This window comes from Phyllostomus discolor, chromosome 5 (assembly GCF_004126475.2).
Source record: "Phyllostomus discolor isolate MPI-MPIP mPhyDis1 chromosome 5, mPhyDis1.pri.v3, whole genome shotgun sequence".
Lineage (NCBI taxonomy): Eukaryota > Metazoa > Chordata > Mammalia > Chiroptera > Phyllostomidae > Phyllostomus > Phyllostomus discolor.
Genome location: NC_040907.2, coordinates 165,640,363 through 165,661,834, shown reverse-complemented (window position 1 = coordinate 165,661,834; position 21,472 = coordinate 165,640,363). Strand labels below are relative to the sequence as shown.

General features: G+C 44.4%; 1 protein-coding gene across 1 annotated transcript in view; it reads left to right on the top strand.

Moving 5' to 3' along the window:
* Nucleotides 1-2,735: 2,735 nt before the first annotated feature.
* The window catches only part of PDZD8 (PDZ domain containing 8), a 65,088-nt gene continuing 46,351 nt past the window's right edge, over nt 2,736-21,472 (top strand). Inside the window, exon 1 of the mRNA XM_028513538.2 lies at nt 2,736-3,812. Within this exon, the coding sequence (XP_028369339.1) occupies nt 2,947-3,812 (866 nt within the window). The 5' untranslated portion in view covers nt 2,736-2,946. The remainder of the gene's footprint in view (nt 3,813-21,472) is intronic.

The window sequence follows — 21,472 nt, the reverse complement described above, 5'->3', positions numbered from 1 at the left end:
AAATGAATACTTCGCATGAAGGCTGTTGGGGCAGCTTAATTTCAATGATGTCATTTAAAACTCATTAAAAGGTCACCAGGCAAGCTAAGTACCTTCTTCCTTCAAATACCTATTCGGAATCATAGATTTTCAGATCTGGAGCCAAAGGATCTCAGACTCTTGAGTTTCTATGAACCAGCATTAATATTAAAGGGGAAGAAAAGGTTGCTGACTTTATATTCTTCCAGGGAATGCCATGAAAAATAAGAAGCTTCTATTAACACAGCATTACCTCCTGCAATGCACAGGACAGCCCCAACAATAAGGAATCTTCCAGCTGCAAACGGCAATAGTGCTAAGGTTAAGAACCCCCTGGGTTAGCTGACAACCTGGTGAAAGGGAAAAGCAGCAAAGACTCCCCCTCACCCCCGGCTGGTAGGCATTTGCAGGCTCAAAACCAGGAATGGCCTGCCCAGCTGGGCTGTGATGGGATCGGCCAGCTGGGGGCTGGACCCGCTGCCCCCAGGCCTGGGCAGAGTGGCGGAGCAGGGCTAACACTCACTGACATTCTGCTTCTTAAATGGCATAAGGCACATACAATGCCTAACACTGTGCCTGGCACACAGTCCATTCTCCACATATATTACCATTATTATTGTAAGGGTTCAACTAATGCTACTATTTTTAACACAAGGGAAAAATATTTGTCTTTTATCTTACCAAAAGGTGTGCTGAGCTCCTTCATGGCTTTGAAGCGTGCCCCTCAGGAGATGAGTTTTGCTGGGCAATCAAATGACTCTAGTGGATTTCAAAGATTTGGGGTTCCCAGAGGTCATCAGAGAAGTAAGAAAGAGGGGGGAGGAGGAAAGGAGAAGGAGGAGCCTATGGGATGGAGTGTGACGGGAGGACTCTCTCCCATGAGGAACAGCAACTTGCCCGGTGGGTGAGAAGGTGGTTGAAGAGTATCTTAAGATGCAGGAAGGGTCAGTATACAGTTGGAGGACTTTGTGTCTCAGTAACATGAGGAACAAATCTTTTGCTCCACCCCATCTGCAGCTTCTGTGACATTTTCTGCCATGGTGCATACATTTTATAAACAAGGTTTTTGGTGGAAACCGAGGAAGAGTCCACCATTTCCATCTGGGCTGAAACAGTGTAGAGCTGAGGCAGCAGTCCAGAAGCAGAGGCCAGGAGCCAGAGGTGGTCACAGGAACAGGGGTTGCCTTGAGCTCCCGGAAATCCCAGTAGGCCCTAGACTTTCTTAGGATGTGGAATGTGGGGGTCGAGGCTAGTTCCTCAGCAGACACCTATCTTGCATTTTTGTAGTAAAAGAGCCATCTGGTCTTACACCTGGGCATGAGTAAGACGAGATGGACCTGGTCCCAAAGTTCTGCACTTGCTCCAGCTGGGTCAGAAGGTGGCCAAACTCCGGTCTTTGTTCTAGAATCACCCAGAGTCAAGACAAACACCTCCTTGAAGATCTTGGAGGGCTAGAGAGGAGCCCCGCCCTAGCTCCTCCGGGCCAACCAGAACTGGTCTGAGTTTTGGGTGTGTAATATCTAATCCTCATAGGAATAGAGGTAGAACTGTCACGGTGTTCTCGTGACTGAAGCCACATAAGCATCGTGACAACCAAGTAGCCAGAGGGCATGAGGAATAACAATGTTGTTGGCAACCTGACTTAATTACCTCTATGACTTTGGACAAGGTGCTACCCCGTGCAAAATTCCCTGAAGTCTTCCCTGACCCCGCCTCCCCAACTCCCCCTTCCTGTGCACCAGGGAATCAATAAGCCCCCTTCCGACCCTAGCAATCTCAGCGTCACGGTACAGAGAAGTGACCAAAGGCTTGGGGTTTATTTCGTGTTGGACAAACCAGGCTGCACTGCGTCACCCCAGGCAACTTTGTCTGCCTCTGTGCGGCAGTGTTGGTACCTGTAAAATGGGTGGGGGCTAGCAAAAACCACCACATGGGTGGACTAAAGGTGGTAATACACAGGGGGCTTATCCCACTGCAGGAGCTTGACAGCGAACCACTATCCACCTTCCAATCATCTGGCAAATTCGTCTCACTCACCTTTCCTGTCCCATCTCTTTAACTTCTTTCCTTCTCGTTAAATCTTAATTGTTTTTCTCTGTCCCTCCCTCCCAGGGCCCACCCTCCGCGGACGCAGAGCGTCTGCTGGTGGGATGGTCGGTCAGCGACAACGGTCTGTGAGGCAGCCAGTCTTCTCTTGTCCTGGGTTTAGGAAGTCTCCGAATGGCCAGTTCTGGGTCTCCGTGGCACTGCCCTGCAGGGAAATCCCCCGCCGGCCCACATCTCAGGGGCGCGAGTGGAAGAATCACACTGCAGCAGAGGTAACCGACGGGAACCGCGGCCAAGGACGGGGGATGGGCGCACTAGAAGATAACGGGAGGACCAGGATCGACACCGCGCCACGCCATCTCCTCCGGGCCTTCTTATCCTCCAACCGGTGGCCCCGGTTATCTTCTCCGATTTCGACAGCGGCTTCAGAAGTGACAGCCACGTGGATCGCGGGGGAAAGGAATGTTGGCGTGGGGGGCGGGGCTAGAAGGGCGCTGGAGAAGGAAAGAAGGACCCACGTACGCGCGCCCCGGCGCCTGCTGCCGGGCGACACCGCCGGGAGCGAGCACGCTACCGACGTCACGCATCGTTCATCCAATGAGCAAAGGCCGAGGGAACGCGCCGTCCCGCCCCTCCCGCCCCCGCGGCAGCCGCGGCCAAAGCGGCCGCCTCCCGGAGCGTCTGGGGAGCCGCGGGCCGTCGCAGGCTCGGGCGTCGCAGGACGCGGACCCGAACCGCGGGACGCGGCCCTGGGAGCAGCTCGCCCCGTCCCCGCCGCCCGATGTCCTCAAGATGGAGGCAGCGGGGGCGGCGGCGTGAAGAAAGCCGCGCTGTGCGCGCGGGAGCAGCTGCCGGGGCTGCCCGGGCGGAGACGGCGGCGGGATGGGGCTGCTGCTCCTGATCCTGGCGTCGGCGGCGCTGGGCTTCTTGCTCACGCTCCTCACCCAGTTCCTGCTGCTCTACCGCAGACAGCCCGAGCCGCCGCCGGACGAGGCCGCCCGCGCGCGCGACGGCTTCCGCTACCTCAGGCCGGTGCCGGGCCTGGCCCTGCGGGAGTACCTCTATGGCGGTGGCGGGGCCGAGGAGCCCGCCGGCGGGCCCTCCGAGGGCGGCGCCACGCCGACCCCGGAGACCCCAGCCCCGCCGACGCGGGAAACCTGCTACTTCCTCAACGCCATCATCCTGTTCCTGTTCCGGGAGCTGCGGGACACCGCACTGGCCCGCCGCTGGGTCACCAAGAAGATCAAGGTGGAGTTCGAGGAGCTGCTGCAGACCAAGACGGCCGGGCGCCTGCTGGAGGGGCTGAGCCTGCGGGACGTGTTCCTGGGCGAGACCGTGCCCTTCATTAAGACCATCCGGCTCCTCCGGCCCGTGGTGCCCTCCGCCACCGGGGAGCCCGACGGCCCCGAGGGAGAGGCGCTGCCCGCCACCTCCCCGGAGGAGCTGGCCTTTGAGGCGGAGGTGGAATACAACGGGGGGTTCCACCTAGCCATCGACGTGGACCTGGTCTTCGGCAAGTCCGCGTACCTGTTCGTCAAGCTGTCCCGCGTGGTGGGGAGGCTGCGCTTCGTCCTCACCCGCGTGCCGTTCACCCACTGGTTCTTCTCCTTCGTGGAGGACCCGCTAATCGACTTCGAGGTGCGCTCCCAGTTTGAAGGGCGGCCCATGCCCCAGCTCACCTCCATCATCGTGAATCAGCTCAAGAAAGTCATCAAGCGCAAGCACACCCTCCCCAGCTACAAGATCAGGTGAGAGGCCGGAGAAGGGGGCAGGTATCCCACAGGTGCGGGGGCTTAGCTGCTGGGCATCCGGGTTTGGGCGGGGAAGGCTGCTGCCTGCGTGGGGTTGGGAGTCCCTGCTTTTGCAGGGATCTTCCCAGCCGTGGACAGGGTCTAGATAAAGGCCAGTGGCGCACACCTTTTCTTCCGAAGGGCATCGAATGGGGCTAGCTTTGAGCAGCTAAGAGGTGCTGTCAGTGTGGGTAGAAGCAGCATACTGAAGGGGGGAGGGAAGCCCACCCTAATCCCCAGGAGTCGGCTCTGGGGCCCTTGAGAAACTCGGTGGTTGCCGCATTAGGGGCACTTTGCAGCATCTCTTGAGTCACGTTGAGAAATTGTTCCCGAGCACTTCGCTTGCAGGAAGAATGCGCTGGTGGCCCCGGGCTGTTTGTTGGGTTGTGCAACTGCAGGCCACTTTTGCTATGACAGCTGTTGTGAAGGAGTGCTTCTGGGCCAGTTGTAAACGAGTTGGGATACTTACTGTCGTTCTCTGTCCGTGTTGTATTAATGACACCTGCCCTCCTGGGGCGGGTTCCGAAGCACAGACCTGCACCCTGCCCCTCCTGTGTCAGCCCCCTGTACCTGTGAGCTCCTCGCACGGTACCTGGAGTCACCCTGCGGAGAGCATCCTAGTGATAGGTAGTGACTGCAACTTTCCAAAGCCCTCCTGTATTTGGTGGCTTAATTTTATGTAGTATACTGATTTGGTTAATGTGCAAGGTGTGTGTGTGTGTGTGTGTGTGTGTGTGTGTGCTTAGTAGAAGTGGAAGGGAAAAGGAAGTTTTGTGGGACCAGACTTTGGTCTGGGAAGGATCGTTGGAGTAGAAAGGGTTGTACATAGCTGTTTCTTCTAAAATGCCTGAGTATTTAATTTCACTTTCTGCCCTTTAATTTTGTGTTCATTAAGGTAGTCAGCTCTTTTGGATTTTGTCCGTTATTATAAAATTATGTCCGTCTGGTGTTTGTCTTTCCTAGTGCTCACTAGTGGGAGTTGCCTCTTTCTATGGAGATCACTGATTTTCTGTGAGCCTCAAGCATCAGTGACCCACATAATCCAGGAATATTTGAGGTTTGGGTTTGGGGTGGATTATTGACTTGTGTATGTGGCAAATTGGCCTTACTAATTATGCTTTGTTTAGGCTAACAGCCCAGAGTAACAGCTTAAAACCAAAACTGCGAGGTGGCAGGAGAGGTTGACTCTGCAATGGAAATATTCCCATAGGTTTGCAGGGGATGGTGGTTCACAGCTGGGCGTCCTGCTCTGTGCAGTAGAACACGGTGTACGGGACCTGCTCTGTGGGCTCTGGACACACATAAGTGACTAGGTTATAAATGCATCCTAGTGCGCGTGCAGGAAGAGGGTTATAGCGGCGTGTTGCTAAGAAAGTCGTGAGAAAAGTTACAGATTTTGATATTCTGTCACAACTTCGATTCTGGTATTTTCTGGGTAACTTTCCAAAAATAGAATTTGATTTATTATTTGGAGGATATTAGCAGAATAGTCACAGTGGCAGTGAAATTACATGCCATTATGGAGGTCTTTAAAAATTCAGACTCAGAATTCAGTTAACCCTGAAGGAAATTATGGATAGAAGTTATGAAGCCATTGCTAGGGCTGTTGCTTTGAAGGAACTTTATCAGCTATCATTGCACATCATCACCATTTAAAATACAAGTAAATTGCTTTCATTTACATTATCTGGAGTCAATGGTTGTGTATATTTCACAATTTGGTTGTGTATATTTCAACTTTTAAACCTTAAACATTAAATGATCACGTCCAGAAATGTAGACACATGTGCTCTTTATATTAGAAGGCATTTCCACATTCAATTAGTAAATACTGCACAAAATGTATCACTCAGTCTGTAAATATTGTACACCTACTACGTGCTTATCATTGTTCTAGGTGCTGGGGCTTCAATACCGAACAGCCTCAACCTTTGTGGGAGCTCAGAGCTTAGTAAGATTTGAATTAGCTTTACTTAATAAGATTTAAACTAGAATGTGATTGATGGGGTTGAAGTAACTAGGAAGCTAATTTTAGTTTAGTAAAAGAAAATGAGAGAAGTGTGAGGATGAAAAGGACTGTTTCAAAAGTGTTGAGTTCTCTTGCTTGTGTAGCTATTCTACCAGAAGTGGGGTGGATTTTTTTTTTTAAGATTTTATTTATTTTTAGAGGGGAAGGGAGGGAGATAGGGAGAGAAACATCAATATGTGGTTGCCTCTTGCACGCCCCCCACTGGGGACCTGTCCTGCAGCCCAGGCATGTCCCCTGACTGGGGATCGACCCTTTGATTCGCAGGCTGATACTCAGTCCACTGAGCCACACCAGCCAGGTCAAACCAGAAGTGTTTTAAACTACTGATATTGTGGATCAGATTCAAGTTTCAGCTAAGAAAATGCATTAAAACATTTAAGATGTATCACAGTTCTCATAATGAGAATTAAAGTAGTGTTTATTTTTTTTTAATAGATGAGGGAATAGTGCTCAGAGTAGTTAAATAATTTGCTTAAAGTCACACAGCTGTCGGGTGATGAAACCCTGCTCTGTTAAAACCAGGCTGCCTTTCTCTTGAACTCTAACACCTTGTTCTTCGGGAGTTAAATCTTTGGGTGGTGCCCCACGTAGCACTTCTTTTTAATCCAGCAGATTTTGTTCCCAGACAGAAGGTCTCCCTGGTTTATTCCTTTTGGCCACCTAATTCACATAGTAGAGCTAAAGTAGTGAAGGAAATTGTGTTGAGTCCTAGGATCCTTTGGCACTGTTACTATGTAACAGAAATATCTTGCCAATTAACATGGCTGTCACCTCTTCCCTCCTTCATTTGGTTTTCCGTTTTCATGTTACCGAGGTGAAGGCGGCCCACCAGGACGCCAGCTCCTGGGGTCTCATGCAGAGACATGAAGGAGCTCGGGGGGGTCGCTCTCTAAGGACCCGGCTGATTGACACTCATTTTAATCAGCTAACACAGTTTGTAAAACATTGTATTCTTTTAAAAAAAGTTTCAATATGTATACATTTTCTAGATATTATAATTCTAATGTTACTAATATAATTTTAAATGTAGCCACCTCAATATTGTTTCGATTTTTTCCTTTGAACGTATATTTTAAAATAGCAAATTAAAGTAGTCGTATTTTTCACTGCAACTCTTGTCTAATAACCTTTTTCCCAAACCCCTTACCTGCCCTTTCTTCTCCTTGTAAAAAGGTCAGCATGAGGTGAGATGTTAAGACGGTTTTTGAAGGTACGTAACCCACCGTTTTCTCAGGTAGCCAGCATCTGAATAAAGTACCATAAAGATTCAAAAAAAAGGGTAGTATTTTTAAAAACTAACCTAAAAATTAGTCTTCAAGAGAGAAAGATACCACTAATGCTCTTGACTACGTGGAGAATCCATCTTTAACATGAAATCCAAGTATAGTAGTCCTGGGGAGGTTAAGGTCTGGGACGCAGATACTTGAGATTCTTACTGAGGCTTGTCCTAGAATATTACTGCTGTGCAGCTAGCACTGATTACATATTGTGAGGCCAGATTCAGTTTGCAGGTACGTTTTAGTTGGCCTGCATTGGTTTTTTATTGGCTTGTTTGTTTCTTAATTGCCAACATTTTAAAATGGAAGGTTTTGCATGATTTAGCTTTCTGGATGCTCTCAGGAAAAACTGGAAGGTCTTGGGGCCCTAGGGTGGCGGTCCTTGTAGCAATAACAGGATGGAGGGATGGAGTCTGGTGACAGCTGCAGGAAGCACTCATTCATAGTTTATAGTCGCACTTGCTCGTTGCACTTCCTGATGCTACTCGCCTGGCCCGTCTTCATGTGAACTTGAGACCCTCGCTAAATGCTCACCATTTAAACAGAATGAAAACGAGGTGAGTTAATATGGATAGTAGAGGGTGATAATTTTTACCCCTCTTTAAACATTATATTTTCAAAGGGACTTCCATTGAACACTTTATTTTATAAAAGACATTATCAGTATAATGTTGAATTTTTAAAAATCATTCTTCCAGAAATATTTTTAGATACCTTGAAGCATTTTCCATTTCTTTGCAGTATAGAATGTAGATAATGACTGCTTTTCATTTACTTCTCTGATCTACAAATAAGGGGAGGGGGTGGTGCATCCACCTATTGACAGAATTTGAATTTAACTAATGAGTATGGAATAAATATTTGGGGAAAACATCACTTTTCAGGCTCATGGAATGTCTTCTGAAAATGACTTTTTTTAAAAGATTTTATTTACTTATTTTTTAGAGAGGGAAGGGAGGGAGATAGAGTGAAAGAGAGAGAGAAACATCAATCTGTGGTTGCTGGGGGTTATGGCCTGCAACCCAGGCATGTACCCTGGCTGGGAATCGAACCTGGGACACTTTGGTTCCCAGCCCGCGCTCAATCCACTGAGCCATGCCAGCCAGGGCTTTGAAAATGACTGTCTTGTTACCACTATTTTATTACTCCTGAAAATAGTCTGATAAGTATTTGTGGAAATTTTAAAATATTCTTAGTGATTAAAAATGGAGGAGGACCTCTATCCTCACTAAAGGTAAGGTCAAGGCTTTCAGTATTTAATTAGAGCTATTTTCATATTTATAGTTAAATCTTCTCTAAATATACCATTTATTTCAGAGAACTAAATTAGGCCTGGAGAGCCTCATATTCTATAATGTGGTTTGTAATTGAATCATTTCTTTGGTCTTCTGAGATGGGGAAATACAACATTTATTCTTAATTACCGCTTTTCTATTTTATAGTTATTTAAGATAAAGATGGTTTTGAGTAATCCATATTTTCTGAAAAACTTTCCAAGAAAATTTGCTGGGAGCTGACAAAGTCATTTGTAAAGCGAAGTGTAATATACTTTATTTATTCACTTACTCTTTCATCCTTTTTTTTCTGTATGTGGACAACTTTTAAAAAGTCTTAAGCAGGAAAACACTTTAAAATAGCTGCTACAATTTTTGCTTATCGTAGGAATTGTGGTTTTACTTCCCAGTGTTAGGAACTGTTTGGGAGCGTCACACAAGGACATAGTGTATCAGTCTCGCTGTTCTGCAGTAATGATGTAATGCAGTGGTAGTTAATTTTTATCTGTTACGGTTTTTCTTGTACTGCTGCTCAGATGAGTATCTTTCTGTGAAAGGAATGGAAAGATCATTGTCTTAGAGCTGAAATAAGTTGTTTTAAGAAGTCATTTCTTTTCGTTAGTTACTTCCTGAAGACTACCAACACCTAGTGTTGTGGTAGGTCTGGTGAAGATGATAAAAAATAGTTGTAACACAGTTCACGCTCTCAAGACGGTTAGTGTTTCTGGGGAAAACAAACAACAGTTAAAGCTTGGTAAGTAGGCATTTGGAGATATGTATATATATATTATTTATTTATTTATTTTTAGAGAAAGGGGAAGGGATTGAGAAAGACAGAGAAACATCGATGTGCAGGGGAAACATAGATTAGTTGCCTGTCACCTGCCCCCAGCGGGAGACCTGGCCCCACTTGGCCCCATACCCATGCATGTACCCTGACCAGGAATTGAACCAGCGGCCCTCTAGTTTGCAGGCTGAGCCACACCAGCCAGGGCACGTTTGGATGTACTTAAGACCTTTAGCTTTGTGAGAGACAGGAGGAGGAGAGACAGTGTCTCTGCGAAGGCAACCGCGTCATTACTATGTGTTGTATAAAATTTTGTGACCTCAGGTTTCTCAGTACACCTAAACACATTCCAGCTTACTTGCTGGTTTTACTTATTGCAAGTTGTTTTTTTAATCTTCACCTGAGTATACAATAGGGAGGGAAAGAGAGAAGGAGGGAGGAGGAGACACAGAGAGAGGAAGGGGGAGGTGAGAGAAACATCCATTTGTTGCATCCCCTTTGCCCCAAGACTGGGATTGAACCTGAAACCTAGGTATGTGCCCTGACTGGGGATTGAACCTGCAACCTTTTGGTGTACTGTACAATACACCCGACCAGCTGAGCCTGCAGGCCAGGGTGAAGTTGGGTTTTCTTAAAGCTGCTTTCAATTATTGTGATTTAGGCATTTAAAACATTTAGATGGTAAATAGTGAATTGATCGATTAAATCTTTGCTTTAGAAATTTGATTTACTTGCTGAAGGGTACAGAGTAATTCTCACCATTGTTAAGTGTAATATTTTCTGTAAAATTTAGGAGACGTGATGTCTGGTCTATTTTAGTGTTTGAAAAGCTTATTCTCAGTATTTAACTTCAGATTTTAATCAGGACTAGAATTGCAAATTCTTGACATGGCAGAATTTAAAATATGTTTGTGGCAAAATGTGTCTTTTTTAAAACTAATGCCAGAGTACTAGATAAAACAGATTGAATTTAGCTCAGATATTTTTGAGGTTAAGGAAGTATAAGGAGAAAATTTGTGACCGTTTTGGTCTGTAATCAAGCCCATGAATACAATTTATCTAAATCATGGGCTATTGTTTTAGTGAATTGCTTACTTAAAATATTTGGATAAAGTACTCAAAATATGTGAGTTTTTTTAGTGCTAGAGAGTTAGAATGTGGACTCAATTATTCAGAGATTCGTGTCCGCAACAAGAGTTCGCTAGACTGGACGGTGGCAATCACTGCTGGAGCCTGGGGGCACGCTGCTCTTCGGTTCCCCTGGAAAGTAGCTCCGCCTCCTTCCGGCAGCAGTAGGACTGCGTCGTGAGGAATTGACATTTTATTTCTGGAATTACTATTGGTTTGTCGCTTTAGTGTATCCTTGGGCAACTCATGCAACTTGTTCTTTTTGAGACTGAATGAAATAAAAACCTAAAGTTGTTAAAGATCTTAGAGAAAAGAATTATGTAAATGTAAGGTAGCACTAGGCATTTCTCTGTTATTTTTGCATAAGTTTAATGCAAGGATTTTTCTCAAATATGCAGGTACAAATCATTTTAAAAATATTTCATATGATAAGTTCTGACATTAGGTAACTATAAACTAAGAGAAGCAGAATACAGATACAATAAAAATCATTTATACTTCCAAAGAAGCTTTGCTGCTTTTATTTGGATAGAAAAAAAAATGAGAGACCGGACAGGTAAGTATTAACTTTTCTCATTTCTCTTGTTCAGATATTTTTGCTGTTCCTTACTTCATACCTGGAATGCAGTTTTTGTCCATACAGCTAACTGGCTTTAGAAGATCAGACCTCTGTATCATAAACTTTATTGTTCGTTGTCTTGACCATAGTAGAGAGGTAATGATTTTGACTTAAGATGTTTTCTCTTCCCTCACTCACTAGACTTACTTCAAAAGACATTTAATGTACTCAGTAAATGTTTGACACCATTGTTGTCCAGGGTGCTATGCACTGCAAAGACCGTTAGTGCTAAGAGGAAATAACTAAGACAGCCCTTCCTGCAAGATTTATTTTGAATGTAGTAGTGAGAAAGGGCTTACAACTTAGGATCTAGGAATTGCCGTAGGTAAGCGTTGGCACTCTCTAGCTCAGTGGTTTCAGAGTGTGCCTTGGTGACTCTGCTGGATCTCCAAGACCCTTAGGCTCGGCGCGTCTGCCGGTCAAAACTATCCCCGTATAATACAAAATGTTACTTGCCTTTCTCACCCTCATTTCCTCACAGGTGTACCATGGAGTTTTCCAGGAGTTACAAGAGGCAATGGTGACACTCTCACCCTGGTGGCTACAGAATGTGAGCTTGAGTTATTCTTACACTGAAAAGTGTCATCATTTTTAATTTCTAATGTAGTAAATATCCGTAGATACAACCCACATAAAGAACAGGTCTTTGGAGTCCTTACTAATTTCTAAAAATATAGGGATTCTGTGAACAAAATATTTGCGAACTGCTGGGCTAACCTGAAGATTACTTGGTTTTACCCTATGTAAAGGAGGTGCTCCCGTTGCCTGACTTGCTGAGCCAGCTGTCATAAATATTAGATACATTATTTTTAATTGACTTACAGTACTGCTTTGGTAAGGAGCACAGGGATTGTTGCAGTTTTGACTGTACCGTTTACTGTGTGATCAGGGAAAGCCACTTGAATGTCCTCATCTTTAGTTTCTTCATATGTAATATAAGACAAGGCTGTACATGGTTATGAATCATGAGAATCAAGGATGTATATGAAGGTGTAATTGACAGGTGTGCTAGAAACATATAAAATGGTACTTTTTATATTGTTTAAAGGCATGTGTTGGGGGAGCTGGTAAGGAGGAATAGGAGTTTCTATTTGAGGGCTGTTCTCATGTTTCTGTCTCTCACCCCCCCCCCCCATTTATTTTTAAGCTTTGCAAAAACTGGGAATTTTAATTCATCATAGGCTATGGTAAGGGACCCTCATATTATGGGTTGTGGTGAACATAAAAAGATAGGAGATTTATCAGACATGGTCAAGAGGATTACTTTGGTTCCTTGAGCAACTCATTTGATACTTTATCTCTGGTGCATGGGGTATCAGTTAACATTGACTCACCTTTGAGTCACCAGCTATTGAGTTCTATTATGAGGGACCTGCGACCTCTATTAGCACGCTTTTGTTCCGTGCACGTCTAAAACCACTTCAGAAAATTGTGGGGCATTTCAGACATTGGTTATGCTGTGCAGAATCAGGAGTTTGGATAAAAGCAAACATTTCATATTAGGTAGAGGATGTATGGAAGAGTGGGGGTAAGGCTTTTTGTAATGGTATCTGTTATCCTCGTTCTTAGTTTTATAACTGTTCCGGAGCACTTTTTTCTCCTTAGGAGTGCAGAAATTAAAATCATTTTCCCAAGTATGGACTTTGTCAGTATACTGTGCACCAAGAAATTCCATAAATAGAACATTCCTCCATTGGTTCTGTAAGTCAGTTTCTTAATATATTCTGCTTAACGTAAGCCTTGGTTATAAAGCTCAATGACGCAGAAGCAGAAAGCTGATACTTAGAGGAGGGAGGCACCCTGCCTATTGTTAATTTGATATCCTCACAAAGAACACGATTTTTTAAAAAACCAATTAGTATGGCGGCTGAAATTATGGCCACGTGGAATCTGAAATCTGAGGAAGACAAACAGCTATGACCTTGGACATCATTCGTGGTGAATGCTGAGTTCTGCAACGATTCTCACGGAAGGGACGGCATTCGCTGTCTAACGTGTGTCTAGCAGATCAGCCTTAAACAGATAAATAGAACGTGCGATAGGAAGTGTTTCTAGAGCACCTCACTGTGCCACACGCGTGTATGAACTTTCTCATCGGTCCTTACAATGACTGTCTTCTGCTGATGAGGACCCTGGGGCTTTCAAAGTTGTCGCTTGCCCAGGGTCTCAGAGCTAGTGAGCGTTAGAACCAAAATGCAAAACCAAGTGCTGACTCTAAAACCTGTGTGCTTGACACCTCTTTAAATTGCCTTGTCAGAAAGAAGCTGAGAAGTGAAGGCTGCTAAGAGCTTTTTTATTATTTTATGTAACCCTGATAATGGTCCTGTGAGGTGGAGGTGGAGTTATTATCCTCCTTTTGCCTATGAGGAAACCGAGACTTACAGTCAAGGGCTTGCTCAGGGTCACATTGCTGGGATGTGGCAGAACGGGATCCCAAGCCCAGCTGCTTGGCTCCGGGAGCCCGCCTTTAACCGCTGCGCCGCACTGCCTATCGTGTTTCCTTTCCTCAGGCATCTCACAGCTCAGTCGCAGGGAGGGGGTGGTCTGGGGAGAGCCAGAGAGAGACAGGCATGTAAACAGGGTGGTTAGTGGCGTAGTAGAAATATATATAAAGAGCATTTAGAACACAGACGAGGACGTAATTGCCAGATGGTAGAGGGAGGGACAGGTTACAGAGATGAGGTGACTTTGAAATAGAACTTGAATAGTGAAAAGGAGCTCACCATGTGGGGCTAGTCACGGGATCAGAGTGGTCAGCAGGTAGTGTCTTAGAAATAATGTGGCAGCGCTAACTTTAGTAAGCATGGAGCAGCTTGGTGTATGAATTGTCTTTTTAGTGTAATGTTCATTGAAAATTGTCGAAATAAAATTGAAGATTTGGAATTTAGGCTCATGGTTTACCAGCACATACAGAAAGTTAAGAGTATTTTGAACCACTTGCACTTTGTTTATGTCTACTTTAGGTTATATCTACTTTCATACTTGACATATAATGGACACCATAAAATATGACTAATTGAGGTTTTGTTATTATATTTAAATGCAACAGGGAACACATTATTTAAAAGAATACTGCGCTGCCTATGAAGAAACAATTTGAAAAAGATCTCCCTGTTTATCTAGTTTCCATATTTGGTGTAGGAGAATTTGGAGCACACTTAGGTTTGCTGGTTTCTTACGTGAGACTAAAAGGTAGAAGCCTCACAAACTCCTAGTTGCCTGTTTCTAGCTGCTTGTTCTACTTTCTTTCCTAGGCAGGATGCAATGTTTGTGTTCCTGAGCCTGTAGAAATAAGACTGCAGTCTCTGAGTGTCTCGCTGTGATTGGTCTCTCTACTCCCAAGTAGGCATAGTTAATGAAGAGAGGAAATGACATCTGAGTGCTCTGGTGAAGGGCAGTTGAGCTTTAAACACGGGAGATGGGATGGAAATACAGTGCAGGGGTGGGGGAGAGAAATAGCAAAGGGACAGAGTCAGGATATTGTGCGGTGTCTTCAGAGGTTCAGTAAGGACATCAGTTGGATAAAAGTTGAGCACTGAAGAAAATCATGATTTGTGTGCCCATTGTGTGCCAAGAGCTCGACTAGGTGCTCCACACCTGCGAACTCTCTAAATCTTTGTGATAGTCATGTAAGATAGCTTTTTATTAAAAAGTAAAGAGGCTTTTGTTTTGGGTTTTAAAAATACTCTTTTTAAGAAGAGGAAACGTAAGTTGAGAAATTTGAGAAATCACAACATTCTGACTAATCGTGAAAACCTGAACGGGGCCAGGGGGAACACAGAAGAGCAGCAGAAGAGACAGGTCAGCAGTATTATAAGGGGACGGAGGTGGACCTCATGGGTTGTGAGGGGGAGCAAAAGGTAACTGCTGGTTCCCTAGTGGCTATGAAATTGGTGGTGCCAGTGAGAGAAAACAGGAGTGGAGGAAGAAGTTTGAAGAAAACTTGTTTAATTTACTTTTAAGCATCAGTACAGGGAACTTACAGAAGCAGTAGTAAGAGCAAATGATGTCGCTCGGGAGAGTGTAGAAGGAAAACAGGAAGAGAGAACCCGGGTGGTTTCAGTGTGTAGAACAAACCTCTTCGAATTCTTCATTATGGAGTATTTCAGACTCACTCAGAAGTTAGGAGACTAGTTCAGTGCACTCCCATTATCCACAGGCAGATGATTGACTCGTGGCCACTTTTGATCATCTGTGTCTCCCCACACTCCCCTCCATGATTATTTTGAAACACAGCTCTAGGAATTGGAACTATACTCTGTATTCGTATGATTTTAAATTTTGCACTTTTCACAACACCTTCCCTCCTTGACAAAGCCTCCTCCAGCCTCCGCCCGAATGTTTCTAGAGACAGAAGGCGTGCAGTGCAGCGAGGTAGCTGTGTCCTTTTTTGACTAGCTCCGACTGTTAGAAAGTCTTCCCTTCTACTGAGCCGAAAACTCTAGCAGATTTGATACTTTGCCCATTCTGGAGTCAAGAGTAGATTTAGACCTCTGACTATTTTTATATTGGGTTTGTAGTAAACCTTCTTTCCCTAAAGATCATAGTGTTTGCAAATAGTTTTTCTGCTGCCATGTGATGGAATTGTCACCAGCTGGCATTCAGGGTGCTTATAGAGCAGTCTTGAAAAAAACATCTTGGAACGAAAACATATTTTAGATGTTACAGAGCAGATTCTGGTGGAGGACTCCGGTCAAGATGGAAGCATAGATAAACAGAGCTCGCCTCCTCACACAGCAAAAATTACAGCTAAACTACAAAACCACTATCACCCAAAATCCAACTTTGTGGAAGTCTGACAACCAAGGAATTAAAGAAGTCACATTAATACAGATGGGTAGGAGGGGCAGGGTCATGGAATGGTCAATCTCACACCCATGTGTGATGGATAAAAATTGGGAGAAGTAAACAACTAAAAATTGGGGGGGGGGCAGGTACCTTGGAAGGCAGGGACACCTTGGAAGCAAGGGATCCCAGCCCCACATCAGACCATCCAGCCCAGGGATCTACCACCAGGAAGATAAGTCACCATAACTTCTGGTTGTAAAAATCAGTAGGAGTTGGGGCACTCTAAGAAACTGAGGGATTCCCATGTGTCTCCTTTTAAAGGGCCTGCAATGGATGTAGGACCTATACAGACTCACTCCCTCTGGGCTCCAGCACCAGGGCAGCAGCTGGAAGGACACCAGTGGCATACCGGGAGAAACTGACGTGTATGGCATCAGGGCGAGTGCAGGGGGACAGCCTCCTCCTAGACAAAACTCCGGAGACCAGGCAGTTGACATTGTTCCCTTTCTGAGCCCTACCCCACACACAGCCACAGAGCAGTGACACCATATCACAGACTCCATCAATCAGGTTCACACAGGCTGCCCTGCCTTGGTGGTTACATAAGGCTCTGCTCTATCCAACTTACCACTATGCTTTTCTACAATAGGCCACACTACTAAGATTGGGAGTCAAAGCAACTCTACCTAATACATAGAGACAAACACAGGGAGGTTGCTAAACTGAGGAGACAAAGAAATATGGCCCAAATGAAAGAACAGAGCAAAAATCCAGAAAAAGAACTTAACAAAGGGGAGATAAACAGTATACCAAATGCAGAGTTAAAACACTGGTTATTAGCATGCTCAGAGAACTCCTTGGGTACTCCGAGAGCATTCAGAAGACCCAGGCAGAAATGAAGGTTAGTTACACTAAGTGAAATAAGAAAAATTTACAGGGAGCCAACAGTAGAGTAGATGATGCCGAGAATCAAATCAATTATTTGAAACATAAGGAAGAAAAAATTCAATCACAACAGCAAAAAGAAAAAAGAATCCAAAAAAACAAGGATAGGCTAAGAAGCTTCTAGGACAACTTCAAATGTACCAACATTCAAATCATAGGGGAGACGGAGGGAGGAGAGAAAGAGCAAGAAATTGAAAACTTACTTGAAAAAATAATGAAAGAAAACTTCTCTGATTTGGTGAAGGAAATAGACATGCATGTCCAGGAAGCACAGAGAGTCCCAAACAAGAGGGACCCAAAGAGGCCCACACCAAGAAACATCATAATTAAAATGTCAGAGATTAAAGGTAAAGAGAGAATCTTAAAAGCAGTAAGAGAAAAGCAGCAAGTTACCTGCAAAGGAGTTCCCATAAGACTGTCAGCTGATGTCTCAAAAGAAACTTTGCAGGCAAGAAGGGACTGGCAAGAAGTATTCAAAGTGATGAAAAGCAAGGACCTACAACCTAGATTACTCTATCCAGGAAGCTACCATGTAGAATTGAAGGGCAGATAAAGTGTTTCCCAAACAACGTAAAGGTAAAGGAATTCATCATCACCAAGCCATTATTATATGAAATGTTAAAGGGACTTATCTAAGAAAAAGAAGATAAAAACTATGGGTATTAAAATGGCAACAGATTTCACAACTATCAACAGTTGAATGTAAAGCACAAACTAAGCAAACAAGCAGAACAGAAACAGAATCATAGATAACAGAGATTATTTGGAGGGTTATCAGTTGGCAGGGGGAGGGGGAAGAATGGGGGTAAAGGTACAGGGATTAAGAAGTACACATTGATAGGTACAGGACAGAGGGGTGTTAAGAACAGTATAGAAATAGAGTAGCCAAAGAATTTATATGCCTGATCCATGGACATGAACTGACGGAGAGAGGTTGCCAGGAGAAATGGGGGGTACCAAGTGGAAGGGGGCAAAGGGTAAAAAATTGGGACAACAATTAATAGCTTAATTAATAAAATATTTTTTTTAAGATTCAGATCCACATATGAGAATGCTTAGCTACTCTTACAGGTGTAAAATTTAATTATATATTTTTTTAAATGTTACCAAAGTTATTCACATTTTAAAATTAAATGTTTTTTCTTTTAAAGTTTTAGTAAGTATACTAATCGTAAAGATTCGGCTCAATGAATTTTTACAAAGGGAACGGAGCCGCGTTCAGAACAAGCACGAGAACATCACCAAGAACCGGGAAGTCCCTCTTGCCACCCACGCACTGCCTTGTCCCTGCCCCGCCTCAGAGGAGCTCCTGTCCTGACTTCTGCCGCCACTGCTTTTGAGATTTTTCCTTTTTCTTGCCTCTTTTCAAGCTTTAGATAAATCAAGTCCTGCTGTGTGCACCATTGTTTTCCTAGCTTCTTTAGTTAATGATACGTTTGTGAGATTAGTCCGTGTTTACTGTGTATAGATGCAGTTGATAAATTAATTGTGTATAAATATGGTTTATTATATTTGCTGTAGAGTGTTTCATTGTGAATGTACCTCAGTTTATTCCATCTGTTATTGATGGGCAATTGGGTTAGTGCTGTTATGAATATTCTTTTCGGGGTGACACTGGTTAACAAAATGATGCAGGTTTCAGGTATGAATATTCTTACACAAATCTTTTAGTGAACATTTGTCCACATTTCTGTTGGATATGTCTAGGAGTAGGATTGTTGGATCATTGGTTATGCATCTGCTCAGGTGTAGCAGGTACTGCAACGCAGTTTTCAAAGTAGTTATAATAGCCTGTATTAGCAGTTTTGCATCCTCTTTAACATTTGGTATAGTCTGTCTTTTTGTTTTAGTTAATGCAGAGTTTAAAAATCAGATTTAAAAATCAAATACTACAGAAGGACTTAAAATGAAAATCAGCAATTACTTTTAAACCCTCTGCTTTCCTCCCCTAAATCACACTCTTCAGAAGCCACCATTTGTATAATAACTATTTCTATTTTTAACAACTTTTCAGAGGCAGTGATTAAGAGCACAGGTTGTGGAGCCACACTGCCGCGCTTACCTTGGCTTTCCCACGTACACCTTGTGTAACCTGGAGCAAAGTATTTAACCTCCGTGTGTCTCAGTTTCTTCATCTACGCAATGGGGGTTAATTGGAATACCTATATCGCGGAATTATTGTGAGAATGAGTGCATGTAAAGCCTTTCACATGGAAGGTACTCACTGAATGTTAACTACTCTAATTAATCATGGTGGCACCTCTGTATTGTTCAACAGCGTCATCCAGCTGTTCCTGACGCAGCAACTTTGGACATTGTCTCTTGGTTGACTTCCTACCAAGACAGATGAGGATTTAACTAAGTGACACTTTTCTCGCCTTCCCTTCTGCCTTTTCCCAATCCAGCTGTATCGCTATTTTCATTTCATCCCTTGAACTACATCCTTATTTGTAAATAACTGATGACATTTATGTTCTGTTTAGAGTTAAATCTTCCTTGGCTGGTCTATTATTTACATTACAATGCAGTCTGTGTCGTTTTTAATTGCGGATCTGCCGAAGATGCAGATTCATGTTTTCTTCTCTGTATTTCTGTTTCAAAATATTTGTGCCATTCAAAGCAGCACATTCCTAGAGTCAAGTTTGAATTTTTTTAACTCTCTTGCCTAATTGCCGTAACTAGATTTTCAAGATGTGATTGGAAAACTAACCCCTTCTTATTTTTCCTTCTGCCTATCATGCCTGTTCCCTTTATTTCCTGGAGATCTTCCCCGAGCTTTCATCACCTGCCCCAAACTGGACTCTTCTCTTGGCTTCCACACACCTGTCTTCTGGGTTTGGGAGATCCCTGCTTTCTTGACCTGGAGCCACTGTTTTCTGGATTCTTCTTCTTTCTTGCTTTATGCCTTCATTTTGCTGGCATGTGTCATGCGTGTCTTATAACTCTTTGATGGAGGATGCAGTCTCCAGCAGGCTCTCTGTTCTCTCCGAACCTGTTTCCTTATCACTGTGGAATGAGACGATCTGCAGCCGCGCGTCACCAAGTTACCGTGAGGGTCAGGCACCACCATGTATGTAAAACCCTGAGTGTCCTTGCCAGGGACCTTCGTGCTGGGCGTAGCGTGTGATTGTTCCAGCAGAAACCAGGGTGGCAATCAAATCAGCCTCAGGCTCTGGAGTTACATTGGAGTTCTGTTGTGGACTGATTTTTGTCCTCCAAAATTCACGTCTCGAAGCCCTAACCCTTAATGTAATTGTATTTGATAGGGCCTTTAAGAAGGTAATTAAGGTCAAATGAGGTCGTAAGGAAGGAACCCTAAGGCATTAGGACTGGTGTCGGGAAGAGGAAAGGCACCAGGAGTGCGTGTGTAGAGAAAAGGTCATGAGAGGGAGGACACAGGGACACAGCAAGAATGTGGCTGTCTCCAAGGCAAGGAGCAAGGCCTTGCTAGAAACCAACTGTCCCGGCACCTTGATCTTGGACTTCCAGCCTCTGAGACTGTAGGAAAATAAGTTCCTGTTCTTTAAGCCATCCCATCTGTGGCACTCTGTAATGGCAGGGCTGGGAGGATAATGTAGTTTCCAATTTTGGCTTCAGTGTGTAATATTTGTGAGGCCTCTCAAACTGTTTCCTATGTACAGTGTACCCATAGTTTGGGGGTTCTTGTAAGGGTTACGGTAAGTGAGCAAACACAGTAGCCCCCCAACCGGGGATGCCTGAAACTGCAGATAGCCCCAGACACCATATATACTGTTTCTTTCCCTGTGCATACACACCTGTGGTAAAGTGTAATGTCTTCTCTACCTTAACTCAACACTCACACGCACCGTGGCCGTAACTTGCAGTTTGAGGTGTGACTGAAAAACTGGTATAAATTTCTTTTCTCTTCTAAACAATTTCACACATAGAAGATTTGTTCTTATATAGATCTTAGCAACCTCAGCATATGATTTTTTTTCTTTCCTAATTAAGTCAATAACTTTAACCTTTTGACTTGCAGGAAGCACTTTATGGCTTCCTTTTGGCATACTCAATTTGGCAACATCACCACTCCCTTCCTTTGGGACCATTATTAAGTAAAATAAGGGCTACTTGAATGGCACGATCACCAACTGGCAGTGACCGTGGAACGCTGCAGATGGCTCGTCAAAACTCGAAAAAAACATACACAGAGACAACCAGGTCCTGTGGGGAAGTAGGAACGGAATGGCCACTCTCTCTGGTGGGGAGAGTGCCCCGTTCCCCCTCCAGAGAGGCTTTTTATTGGTTTCGTTTGCTTAAGAATTCGGGTAAAGCTCATTACTCATTGCTAGGAAGTAAGGATCAAACAATAGGTAACAAGGAAGTCTGAGGGCCTATTTTGAGTCAGGGTCAAAGAGCTGTAAAAAACTTTAAGGAACAAACTTACTTCTTCCCTGGACCCTTATCATTCAACTGAGAGCATTCTAAACAAAACAGGTTTCACAGGATTTTACATATTCTTTCTTAAGCCTGATCACCCGGGGAACCCGCCCTTTTCAGCACAGGGCTGCACTACCCTGCCATTGTTTCAGGCTTAGGTGGAGCAAGGGAACTAAGGCAACCGAGAGATAAGGAGATTGTCTCCCAGAAGATGAGGACTCAGGCTATGTCAAAGCCAAGGGGCAAGGGTCCATCACTCCCTTTTGCTGTAGCCCCCAAAGTCCTTCCTTGGGGGCCTCCCACGTGATCGTGCCTGTCTTAGGTCATTCCCCCCTTGGGGGATTTTACCCATCATTGGCTAACCGACCAA